Here is a 14,241-nt window from a genome sequence, read left to right on the forward strand (position 1 = left end):
TGAAGAGGAAGAAAAAGAGAGGAAGAATAAGAACTAAAGAGACAACACGAAGAACCCGACGGGAAATCTCAACAAGAGTTTGAAAAACAACAACAACATCAAGAATTCAATGTGCAAGATGAGCTTCCCCTGATAAATGTTCCTACATCCACTCCTATCACTAGATGGCATCTTCCTCTTAAGGAGTTAGGAATTCCTAATGAGGTGGAAGAGGAATTGCTACACCTAAGAAAACTTTCCTTCGATCAAGTTAATTATAATATCATGCAAGAAAGAAGGAAATATTATGCTAGGAACCCTTTGGAGCCTCTATCCTTGACCACAAAAAAGGAGATTGTCCTAGAGACCACGATAAATTCTGAGGTGACCACCTCAGCTAGGAAAACCTTTGTGACTGCAACTGAGAGGAATGTGGGAAGAATGAGAAAGAAAATTGGGTAACTCCAAGGAAACCTCTATGCATCTGAACAAAGAGCCACCACGACAAAAGAATACAGGACGAGGCAAGAAAAATAGAATATAGCACTTTGCCTAGCCCACTCGAGAATGAAGGAATTGCAGGCCTCAATCAAGGAAGAAGTTGAAACCCTGAGAGAGTCCATGGTAGTGGCTTATAAGGAGATGTCGAATTTGCTTCACGCTATGTCCCCATTCCTATTCATATAGGCTAACATTAAAGAAAATTCCTCCATGCTGAAACAAGCTACTACAACTCTCAACAACATTCATGAATGGACAAATAAGTATCTAGAGGCACCGAAAGTTCTCCCGAAGAGGGATTGGATTTCCATCCAGAAAAACAAAGTCCAACTATGCATTAGGATCCAATCACGAGATAAGATGGCTAGGGATGTTGACAACATTCTTTCTTCTTACAAACATCTTCTAAGTGGGTTAGAGTTTGTGATTAAAATTCATGGGGTTCCCTCCATTGGAGCAATTGGAGAAGTAAGGAAGCAAGAGGAATCATACAGGAGCTTCAAGCATTTCTTAACCATTTTAGGTAGGCTTCCAACACAAGTGTTTTGCTGGTCACAAAGGAGAACATTACATGGTATGTGGTGGAACCGGTGAGGATGTACATGAAGTTAGTAACTCTATCTAATCAGATCAAGGTCAAGAGAAGAAATTTCATTCCATATGCCCTTTAATTCCTCCATATACATGATGAAGAGTAGCCAAATATATCCCAAATAGCTGTTGAGTACAAGATCTAGAACACCTACCCCATGGAGTAGTTTCACATAGATGTCCCAGAATTATCGATTACTAAATTGATAGGGTAGAATTAGTTTTTATTTTGTGAATAGCAAGGTACAATAGAGTAGAACAAAGTATGAATTTGAAGAGTCATGAGGAAGTCTAAGAGTCACAAGGAAGTAAAAGAATCATGCGTAGACCAAAAGTCACCCTATTTTCTATAAATATACCCTCATGACATATTGTAAAGGGAATTTTAGCTTTGGACTTATTTTGGTCCATATTGTTTTGAGAACTTATGCTCTTTTAATGAATGCAAGGAGTAATAATATATTTCCACTATTATATTCGATGAAGACCTTGTATGTTGGTGCCATGAATATTACCAGCTTAATGAATTGAAAGTTCCTATGAGATTTGGTGTACTATGTCCTCAATATATTTTGGTGCTATGAGTTTTCCTTTACAACACATGGATGGTATATGATATGTCAGCCTTATGCTTATGTTGATAAATTGTTTTATTGATATTAGCATAGTATCATTGTGGATCGTGTTCTCACTTTTGTTTTGAATGGTTAACAATATTGAACTCATTATTGGTTACTAAATTTATGTCCTATCTATGTGTGGTCTTATTTAAAGTCTTTCTAATAATTCTTTTCTCGGGATTCATGCTTTGAAGTTCTGTTGTTGCTATTTATGGTATCTATTTTATTGGGTATTCATCAGTTACTCACTTGTGTTTGTTTAAGTTTATATGTTCTTCTTAATTGATATTCCCTTCCTTTTCCGAAGAAAAATTTAACCAATGAGATGGAATCCGGGCCTACATACTAGACAAGATCCATAAACCAAATTGTGTAGAGTCTAATTGGGATTCTGCATCAGGGAGATCCTCTAGTTTTTGGTGGTAAATTTTAGCTCGTTAGCACCTTCATAATAATGGATTATGTAGGAAGATTAAAAATTAAATAAATATGATATACATAAAAAAGAGGTCAAATGTGTTATAAATCTCCACTATCTACTTACATATCACTTTCCTCATTCTACCTTTTCCCAATAGGTGCTCCCCTTCAAAATTTTTCATGGTGTTGACATCCCAAATGTGATCCAATACAGTAATACATTTTCCTATTGTAGGTCTATATTGACGAATATAAATCATGGTTTGATATACCAGATATCCCTAAACTATAGAACCCTTAGGACATGATATTTTTCTAACCAAAGCCTTCAGTGATTTCAAGTGCCTCTCAACCATCCACATTGATATTGTATCTACAAGTCCGCACTTTTCGATCTCCTTGACATGGTGTATGAGGTGGTGTTCTTGTGCATTAAAAAATTATAGAGGCAGATACTTTTTCATTTCACACATTAGACAAGGAATTTGTTTCCTCCATTACTCTATATCTTCTTTATCGATTTCTTTAAATGACAACCATCTACACATGAAGCAAGCAAATCACAGGTTTCAACAAAAAAGGTATATAGTACATGATGAGAACTAAAACACATGAAGTCAAAAATATGCTACACAACAACTTATTGAACAAATTACACTTTGTACATAAATCTCCACTTACCACATGTATTTTCCAAGATCATATATAACTTGTTTGACATTGTTGTCAAAGTTTTCTATGAGAGATAGAGGTAGAACATAATGTAACTAAAATATTGATTTATCATTGTTTTCTCCCAAATTCGTAGAAAAAAACACTAATTAACAAGATGTTTCACCAATGTATAAATATATACACCAAAATAATTACCCTAGTCAACGTATGCCAATCATGAGTTTTTACCACACCTAATTCACCATTCTTTGTTAGTATATTCCTTGTTTTTGGAAAAATCCTGTTTTGGAAATTTAATTTTCTCAATAACTTCTTTATCATCATTGCTTTACTGCTCTGTCAATAACCATGGAAGGGCACTTATATTTTGGTCATATCTATCGTTATTTGAATGAGTCATAATTTGTGATGCATGGTTGGCCTCCCTAATCTCATTACAAATACTGATAATTTTTTCTTTATCTCTCCTTCCATCTAAGATTCGCCACAAGGTATCTATTACATTATTTATTATGTGCATTGTATCAAACAAATGAACAATTTCTAGGTGTTTTTAGTAGGGGAGTGTATTGAATTGCTTGGGATAAATTTTCATTCCTTGTTAACGTGCCATATTATTATGCCTTAACAACCTATAATGTGAATCATAGTTAAAGACACTATAACAACAATATAACATGTCAATTAGTACATTGAAGAAAATGCCATAAAAATATAAAATAATCCAAACATATTATGTATATTGATACGTAGACAATTCGATCCATACCTTGAGAGACTCTATGATATTGCAACTTCCATGCATGAGGTGTCATTCTCCATGGTCTTAATCCAATCTCTTCTTCCAATGAAAATATGTTTTTTAGTACTTTAGTACCTATGGTTCTCAGAAAGGAAGTTCCTATACTCATCAAACACCTCCCTTCCTAAGCTTCTTGAATGGCAATATTTCATCTTAGGACCACAAATTGGATAGGCAAATTTACCCTTTGTTTGAAGACGTGAAGAGATGGAATAAGTTTTATATCAATTATTTTAATTATGTACAATGGAGGCCAAACTATCTAAAAAAAATACATGAAATGAACTTCATAAAATTAAACATTATTAGAGTACAAGGTAACATTATAACATACCACATAAACGTGTTAGCCTTGGGGCATCATCGATTGTCCATACAAGCATTGCATGGAATTCAAATTCCCTTTGTGCATCTACTAGTCTAGAGATATCATACATAGTGACACCATTCCATAATTCAAGTAACTCATTGATAAGAGTCCAATATGTACATTCACTTCTTTGACCTGGTACTTACATAATCGTTGAACATACAATACATAATTACTACATATATGAGTAAATAAAAAAATTATAAGACATTATTATAAGGCATACTTGAACATATATGAGTAAACAAAAAAATATAAGACATAATTATGAAACAAACAAGACAAATGAGATAAAATTTATTTTAAACAAATTAATATCTAGAACAATCATTGTCAACATTATGTGCTCCCTCTTTATTGACTTCCACAAAGGAATTTTATTGTTGATAACAAAAACATGCCACACCGAGGAAGTAGATTTGAGCTCTCCAAATGGAGTGACATTTTCAGCTGCTAATGAAAGCCTAAGGTTACGAGGTTCTCTTTTAGACTATGTCCACTTTTCCTTTACATTCCTAAATGTATATGCATGTGTAGGCATTCAAAGAACACCATCTTCACTTTTATTCATTGCATGGTAACCTGTAAGTTCTACTATGATTTTTCACCTGAATAATTGTCACAAACATGGAATTGCGGTAATATAATGAAGAACCTTATGAGGCATCTTTTTTGTTACTTTATCGGTTTGATATATACTCTCATAAGATTTTGGGAATTTGTCTTTTGACACATGTTCTTTATAATAGAGAAAATCATCATTAGAGAATGTATGAATAACTTGATACTCCATTCCAATATATTTCATAATGGCATGTAAATCTTGGTACATATGAGGTAAAACATTTTACGATGGTAACTAAATTTCACCTAATAATATACAATATATAAAATAAAAAGTAGTACTGGTTAATTTACTAAACAATATTAAGCATACATATCACATCCAAATGTTTCAAATTAATTAAATGATGATCAATGTACTAATCTTTAAAAAAAAAGCAAAAACTAATTACTTTATCATGTGCATAGTACTAAATGTCACAAAATATATTACATACCTTAGGATTTGTGTCACACGTGTTTAACAAACCATTCACCATCTTTAAGTTTACCAACAACAATACAACAGAGAGAAGAGATGTGTATGAGCCTTCATAAAGAGGTTTAATTTCCCTCTCAAGTACAAGTATATCAATATCACGGTCATCATACTGGTTGCCATCATCATCCATTCCAAAATTATTAAATGTCTCATGCGTCAATATATTTGCCCCATCTTCTTCAACTATGTTATCAACATCATTATCTTCTTCCACAGGATCATTAGCTTGATCCTCATTATTAATTGCTCCATGTTCTTGAATATGCGTTTGTACTACAACCACCTCTTCCTCATTGAGAAATGCCCTAGGGGGACCGTACTATACAATTACAATAAATAAAGTAATATTAGTATATATAGAAAATATTTAAACATTGATATAACAACCATTTACAAGTATAATATATAAGGAAAGAAAAGACAACAAAGACAAAGAGAAATAAAACTTAGGTGAGACCAAGAAACAAAGACAACAAATCAATGATGATGTTTGTGCAATTTATCAAAATTTTTAATAGTACGTTGAAAAAATATAAAAAGGATGTTACTTTTCTTGACATGTAGGAAGTGATACACTTTATGAGATATATAATCACAACCATAATAAAAAAACATATTGATCTTATTTTGCATGCATCATTATAATTCTAATTTCTTCTTAAGTTCACTTAGAGACTAGAATTTTTAAGAGGATGGGTGAGAAAGCATGAGCTTGGGTGATAGAAAGAAACAAATACAACAAATGAATGTGATCATGAAGCTTGTGCAATTTAGCAAGATGCTTAAGATTATATTGAAAAATTTTAGGAAAAATCAACATGTGTGATCTATAGGAATGTGTCTAGGATATATTCTAATGATATGTAAGAGTTTTTGATGTAAATAAGTGCACCAGAACTAACTCTAGTGATGTGCAAAGGTGAGACACATATAGGGGTGAACATACTTAAAAGCAACACTTGCAACTATAAGAAGACATGAAAATGACACTTGCACATGTGAACAACCTAGAAAGAGATACATGCGAGAAAGAAGATAGCATGAAAATGGCACTTATTAAAGTGAAATAACACCAAAATGACAAATGCAAATGTGAAACTGACACTTGTCAAATTGAAAATGTGTAAAATACGACAATTGAGAAAACTCAGCAAAATAGAAGTACAAACCAACCAAAGTGGAGAGGTTGTCAACAAAAGTGTGCAATGACTATCAACATCAGTTAATCATCACACAGACACTATCTTGATGGAAAATGTTATTCTTGTTTAAGCTTTCATAAAGGAGGCACACTTTTTTCTTTGGGCAAGTGGTAGGGAACCCACTAAAGGCATTTTTATAGAAAACCTTTTTTTACTCAGGCATGACATCAAATATATTTCCTTCTACACAAAATCAGGTATTATTTATTTTTTACTACTTATTTGATCTAACCAAAATGCAAAAATCTCATTCCTTTGTACTTAGTGGTAAGTGAATGTTAAAGAATAAAAACATTGCTCACACTTTAAAGGACATTCAAAATGGAATGTTTTACCTTGCATGAGTGATAATAAGTAAGATAAATTTGGAAAAATTAACCATTGATGATTTATCAAACATTTCATTAATCTACCCTTTTCCTAAAACTATCCAATGTTCTTTCTCTATAATAATTTTATTTTTAATCAATTTTTTATTTAATTAATTTTTAATGATATTTATATTTTATTATTTTGTCTTATAAAATTTTATTGCAATATTATATAATTATTTTCTTCTTCCCTATAAAAATGTATTCACCATTTCCATCTTTTGAATTATGTGCATAATATACTTTAAAAACCTATTAATAATTCTCAATAGAATCCATGATTAACCTCTAAATCCTCTAGGTCCTAATTAACCCCCTAAACATACAATAACCCTCGAACACCTTAACTCTATTCCCCTAAGCCCTTAAACCCCTCACCCCTAAGCCCTTAAACCCTAACCCCGAAACCCTTAAACAATAACCCCTTATCCCTAAGCCCATAGAGTAATTAAACCTTAACTCAACCTAACCCTTTAATCGGCCCTAACAAAAATAATCAATTAATATTTCTAGTCCACTTTAAGATGAAAATATAGGTCAAACACCACCCAATAGAATATAAAATACAATTACTATAGAAACACAGTACAATTTACAAGACAAATAGATACAAAATAAAATAAAATATACATATAAACATTTACAAAAGCAATGTACAATACAAATATATATAATGAATAACCTACTAATGGATGATATTCATGTCCATCTTCAGCGTGTCTATAGTCTCTACAATGCTTTTTAGCTGATTTTATTAGAATTCTCCTTGGCCTCAAGCCCTTGCAATTTCTACAAGGGAATAACATCTTAGATCCTCAAAATCCCCTGATGTTAATCCCATGATTCTTGGTGTCCTTAAGGAATGTTATAGGACATTTTTTGTCACCAAACTTTCAGTGATGATTTTGTTCAAAAATTAACCTAAAAATAAGCCTACAACATTTCGAAACAATCACAACTAATATAGCAGCTATGTCAATGCTACATGATGTTCAGGTCCCACACAAACTCTCATATTTATTATAATTATAATTATAATAATATATTATATAAATTTATATATATAATTTATATTATAATCCTATCATATAATATTAATATTAATATATACTAACTAATATTAATTATAGATTAATAATATTATATATAATTATAATATTAATGTTATATTTATTATAATGATTTAAACTCAATGTAAAGCGGTCCCATATTAGACGTTGTCAATGGAAAAAAACCATTAATGGTGGAATTAAATGTTATGTAACATTTAATTGTCATTTGTCGAATATTGGACAACACATTTTCATATTGGATAAAATTTCATATATTTGAAGGTAAAATAAATCCCTCTGGATATTCGACGACCGTAGAGATTATAAAAAAATAAAATACAAAATGTTGGATAGTCGATGGTAAAAGACTTTCTGCCAGATATTCGGCAGTTAACTAACCCCTGTCAGATATTCGATGACCGTCTATGGGGTTGGGTTTTTATCCACTTATGTGTACATGAGTCAAGAGGTCATTTAATATAATCTCTCTAGGTGAAATCACACTTTAGATGACAACCTCAAGGTGTGCCCATGGCTTTAGTTTATGTGCTCATGAGAATTGGACCTTTCCTGAGAAACTCTTTTCTTTCCTCCATTAGATCCAGCCCCTTTGGGCATTTTACAGACATGGAGAAGGATTTGAGCCAATTATGACCGCAAATGTCATGATACCATTTAATATAATCTCTTTGGGTGCAACTACACATTAGACCACTACCTCAATGCATGCCCATGACTCCAACAATACCCTTACAAGAATTGAACATTTCTTAGTAATGAAAAACTCTTCACTTTCCACCATTACATACAATCGCTTTAAATCACATGAAAATATTACTATAGCAACCATATAAATTAAATGGTTGGTAAATGCCAATAGGCATCAATCCGTATTATTATTATTATTATTATTATTATTATTAATTGCGTAAAGAGTTAATATATAAATTAAACATATATATGTTAAAAAAACATGTAACAAATTCTTAACAAAGGGGATTCATCCTCATTTTGGAGATTCTTAATTTGTAGATAGGCTTTGTTACAATACCATACTAATGGTCAAGAAACCATAGCTCATTTCATATGACACTTGCTTTTTATTTTATTTCTTTGTGGTGGTTCACTCCTATGTGGTGGTTCTAGGAGATTCTTAATTTGTAAATAGGTTTTGTTACTATACCATACCAGATGGCTAGCCCAAAGAATGTCAAGAGAATTGAACTCATGACCTCTTAATGAAAATGTTCTTTTAAGCTAACCCTCTAGGTTGATAAGACACATGTTAATCTGACAATTAATTAATTTAATTAAAATACAAATAAAAACTATTTGGGGATAAATGTCAATCTTTAATTTGTGTAAACTACTGAAAATATTTTAAAATATTTTATAGAGTTTAAATCCATACCATGACTTAAAATTATTAATAATTATATTAATAGTACAACCACATTAAAAATATTAATGTGGTTGATATAGCCAAAGGCTTCATAAATATAACAAAAAAATATTGCAACACGAAGAATGATTTACCAAGACACACATTTCCCTCATAGGGAAATTAACCATGTATAAAAAGATTATGGGTCAATTTTAACTTGAGAAAAAAAGGAATTATACATCTTATTGTAAAATGGACCATTTTGCTAAATAAAATTTACCTTATTTATCAATTTCCCTCTCTAATTAGAATATGAAATTATTAGAATTAGAATAATCTCAAATCCCTAGGAAATTTGTGGGCAGAGAGCTAGGGGATACGTATCTAATTTAACTTGAGAAAAAAAAGAATTACACATCTTATTGTAAAATGTACCAGTTTGACCACGGGGCTTTGGATTGACAGTGAATGGGTGCGCTGTTAAGGCACTCCTTGCGATAGGTCACCGGTTCAAATCCCCCGTGGGTACTTAGGTTAGTCTTAACTAGAAAAAAAAAAAAGTACCAGTTTGCTAAATAAAATTTGCTTATATATTAATTTCCCCATCTAATTAGAATATGAACATATTACACTTGGAATAATTTCAAATCCCTAGAAAATTGGTGGGGAGGGAGCCATGTGACACAAATATAACTTTTTAAATTTATTAAAAGTCAATGTAACATTTCCCTTGAAAATCAATTTAGTCTGTCAATTAAACAAATAAAAAAAATCAAATTTGCTTATATATTAATTTCCCCATCTAATTAGAATATGAACATATTACACTTGGAATAATCTCAAATCTCTAGAAAATTGGTGGGGAGGGAGCCATGTGACACACATATAACTTTTCAAATTTATTAAAAGTCAATGCAACCTAACAAATTCTGTAACACACTACAGCCATTGATTAACATTTCCCTTGAAAATCAATTTAGTCCGTCAATTAAACAAATAAAAAAATCAACCATCCTCATCAACCTTAAATTAAAATAAGAACCATTCCACAAAAATATAAAATTTTTATTTTAAATATACGTACTTATCAATTTAATTAAACAACCGTGATAAAAATAAAATTAGAATAGAAATCTGACAGAGAAATAATTGTTAAATAGAGATTCTGGACCTGTCTGAAATCTTGCGACTATGCCCTGGTAAATGATCGTGCACTGAAAGTTGCCTAATCCATTTTAAAAGCTACAAAATAATATTCAAGTCAAGTCTATATGGAAATGACTCCATGTGGTGGCCAGCTAGTTTGCGTATGCCTAAGGAGATTTTGCACGCAACTTGGAAAATATTTGCCATTGCACATGGCCTAGCTATGCAAATATGGTTTTGTTTGAATAATATATACCTTTATATCGCCTATTACCAGAAATAGGAGAAGATAAGCATTTGACATATGACTCAGGGAAGAATTGTTGTGATGCTAGGAGACCCCAACTCGCCAGGCGTTTTGTGAGCGACCGGGGGGAGGACGCGTGAAGTGCAATCAAGGAATAACAGTATATACCGAATGGATGCGCTCTATGTATCAAATTATTGCCCTGACTGTCAGATTAGTTGGGGATCCATGGCTTCCATTGGAATGCGATGGGGTTTAGTTCTCTGTCTTCTATTGGCATGTCTGCTTGGCTTTTCCAGCTCTTTGGTAACGATAATCATTCTTTAAATATTTTTCTGGCTTCATCACTTTAATTGCAAAACATTATTGAATTAAAAGGATCTCTAAGGTCTAATCTGCCATGGTAGTTACTGTTGCTAGAGTATTATTGAATTATATTGTTGTTGTGAGTGCGCAGGACGAATGTAGCCATAGTTGCGAGTCGAAATTCTGTAGAGGTCTGCCTCGTGGGTCTTCATTTGTGTGACTTCTTGGTGAGTATTAGAAGGTATCATGGAATCCCACATTTGTATTAACGTGTGATTATATTTTAATGGCAGAGGCCCCAATTCTGAGGTATGGGCGATATTGCGGATTGTTTTACACTGGATGCCATAACGAAGCTCCCTGCGATGGGCTGGACAGCTGCTGCAGAGATCATGACCATTGCATCGCACGCACCCGTGATTATCTCAACGTCCAGTGCAATCAGAATCTGCTGAACTGCCTCAGCGCTTACGGCAGTTCTGGACAAACTCAGTTCCCAGGCGCCACGTGTAGCATTCACACGGTTATTAGTACCATCGACTTTGCGATCGAGGCAGGTGTGTGGATTGGAAAAGAGCTACCGCCCTTAGCTGCCTAAAACTCTTCCTCCGCCCTCATGAAGTTCCAGCTTGACACACAATTTCAGCGTTATTAGTATTGTTATATGAGGCCTTAGAGTGTTGTTGTTAGGATCGTTATATAAAGTTTTTTCCTGTAAGATGATAGACGCCATATTTAGATTACAGCCGCCATGGATCCTGCAAATTGAAGTAGAAGCAGGAAGGGCATTTGACACGGTCTTTCCGTGATTTGGTCAATTCCTTAAAAATATGGAGCAGCGTTGTGTTTTTTCTGGTGAGGTAATTGGATTGAATTCTTCCCTTTTAAATAAAATTTAAATTAAATATTTTTATAAATATGCAGCATCGTGCTTCTCTGAATTAGAAATTGGGATGGAGTATTTGCTTCTAAATAATTTAAGGTTGATGACCAATGTTGATAGTTGATAGGTTTAAAAGATTTATAAATTCTAGAATTTAGAGATCTGTGATTCATATTAATTGTAACAATATTTTTTAATAAAAATCAAATAAAATATAGTCAACGCTTTTCTAAAATCTAATGATTTCTTTCCCACCTAAACACATTGCTCAACCTAGTTATACATATTTTAATAAATATAAAATTTATAAAACAATCGTATCAATGAATTTCAATTTCATATAATGATGCATTTGAGTAATTTGAAGAATAATAGCATGTTTTAGTCGTCATGGTTTACATAATAGATATTAAGTTTACCATAATAGAATGATATTAAGTTTTTGCGTTGTGATTTGTAATGTTATGTGGATATTTTGATGCGCTGACATTACTCTTTAGTTTTTATAAATCTATTTATAATTTTTGTTTAATAAATTGAAGTTATAGAATTAATTTATTAGTGATAGTTTTTAAGTTTTAGGTTTTGATAACATATGGTTTTATGAATGTTATTTTTATGCAATATTGTCTATCTAAAAGCATGAAATTTTTTTTAATTTTTTTTTAGGTCATGAATGGTTTCAATGGAGATTTTATATATATATATATATATATATATTAAACCACCTTATATTTATTTTAACTCTAAATCTATCAAGTGTCACAAGGGATAAAAAAAAATTAGACTTAGATTTTTGTTGTCCATTTGGAACCTGCCAGTGTGGTCAATCTTCAGGACATGATGAGGAATCAGATCCAGGCATTGAGATAAATAGATGTAGAGAGCTGCTAACTAGCCATTAGGGATAACAGCTAGTTTGACTAAGGGTAGGAATTATAAAAGGTTTTGACCAAAAAAAGTTAAGGGAATAAAATTTAAAAATAATTTTGATAAAATAATGATATAAAAAGTTATAATTTAGAAGAAATAATAACCCTTTATAACTATATTAATGAATATAATATTCTAAAAAAATATTACTGGCTTAATCCTAATCATATAATTATTAAATAATTTTAAGAGTCATAAATTAGATATTATTAATGAATATTAAATGATATTCTAAAAAGTATTAATAGTTTAATCTTATTCATATAAATCATATTTTAAAAAGTATTAATAGTTTAATCTTATTCATATAAATATTAAATAATTTTAGGTAGTCATAGATAATAAGAGGATTAACAAATAGTATTATAAAAATATATAATTTAATGATATTGTATAGGGTAAAAATAGTAAGGGTTTTGACCTTTATTGAGGTTTTTCACTTCAAAAAGAGATTTCCCATATTAGATAGATAGATAGATAGATAGATAGATAGATAACCACCGTAGATCCATCTTAACTCTGAATGCCAATAAAGATAAAATATCTCAAAGTGCAATCTTTCTTTAAGATTTGTACTAAAAAAATAATAAGTTTGCAACATCATGTTTTTGTTTTACATTTTTTGATTCTTTTAATATTTAGTCTGTTCATTTTTTTTATTTGGTAGTGAACTATGAGATAAATTATAATTATATATTTTAATTAATATTCTTCTTACCTTGTTCATTGATATTTTTGAAGGAATATTTGATAAACTATACAAATTATATAATTTTTCAAGGGGAAATTGGGAAATTTATAAAATGTAAACAATATTCTCTCCCCCACCTTTATATATATGGGACGGGGAAGATAGGTTGGGAGAATATTTGGAAAAATATATAGTTTTCCGCATAATTCCTCCTTCTCCCTTAATCCAAAATATGTCTTTAAAATCCATAATGAGGGGTAGTTTTTTACATCAAAGAAAATATTTTAGAAATAAAAGATCTACTAGGCTAAAAAGTCTTTCACTTTCACGAGTCATTTTCCAATAGGTAGCAACTACAAAATCGAATAAAAATATATTTTGTAGTATAGTAGAAAACTAATCTCATCCAAAAAAATCATATCTATCATTAAAGATAAAAAAATGCAGTGCAAAATCTAGAGAAGTAATTGCACAGCACACTTGAATATACTTTAGAAGAAGTACTTGAGGAATTGTTTGGTCCTAACTAGATAACCATTGCTTAACAAGAAGCTCTTAAATACATTCCTAAAGAACAAAATGTCATGACTTTTGCAGCTTGGCTTAATAGGTTAGAAGATAGAATTGTTATCAACATTGATATAAATTTAATTAGTTATTCATAAAATTTATTTACTTATAACTAATATGATTTAAATGCACAAATAGATACTGAGGAAATTATTTCTTGCGTTGGATATACTATTATATCACATTTTTATGCAAACCAATAAAACTCTTTTTTAGAGTTATCAACAATACCAAGGTGCTTATTAAGGGTATGCACCTGGTTTTTTAATCATCCTTCAAGGTTGTAAGGCCTATGCAAATTTATATTTCTTTAGCAATGAAGATAGCATCTTACGAGGACAATATGTTTTAAAAATAGGATTACCTATGGAGTTAGTCATGCAATTATTAGCT

The 14,241-nt window shown here is 31.2% G+C and overlaps 1 protein-coding gene across 1 annotated transcript; it reads left to right on the forward strand.

Moving 5' to 3' along the window:
* Nucleotides 1-10,514: 10,514 nt before the first annotated feature.
* On the forward strand, nt 10,515-11,625 carry LOC149159023 (phospholipase A2-alpha-like). The gene is made up of 3 exons (XM_089433435.1): nt 10,515-10,771; nt 10,923-10,962; nt 11,065-11,625. Exons 1-3 carry the CDS (start codon nt 10,637-10,639, stop codon nt 11,367-11,369), a joined length of 480 nt encoding a protein of 159 aa, XP_089289561.1. The 5' UTR covers nt 10,515-10,636; the 3' UTR covers nt 11,370-11,625.
* Nucleotides 11,626-14,241: the final 2,616 nt, after the last annotated feature.

This window comes from Pinus tabuliformis, chromosome 5_2 (genome assembly GCF_031772625.1).
Source record: "Pinus tabuliformis cultivar Carrire ecotype Pingquan chromosome 5_2, CPIR1, whole genome shotgun sequence".
In the NCBI taxonomy this organism is placed as follows: domain Eukaryota; kingdom Viridiplantae; phylum Streptophyta; class Pinopsida; order Pinales; family Pinaceae; genus Pinus; species Pinus tabuliformis.

What these genes read in the sequence shown, in the direction of transcription:
- LOC149159023 (XM_089433435.1), top strand. Translation starts at nt 10,637, where the DNA reads ATGGATGCGCTCTATGTATCAAATTATTGCCCTGACTGTCAGATTAGT. An exon ending in TTGGCTTTTCCAGCTCTTTG is followed by an intron (nt 10,772 to 10,922) that starts GTAACGATAATC and finishes GTGAGTGCGCAG; the next exon opens with GACGAATGTAGCCATAGTTG. An exon ending in CGAGTCGAAATTCTGTAGAG is followed by an intron (nt 10,963 to 11,064) that starts GTCTGCCTCGTG and finishes TTTTAATGGCAG; the next exon opens with AGGCCCCAATTCTGAGGTAT.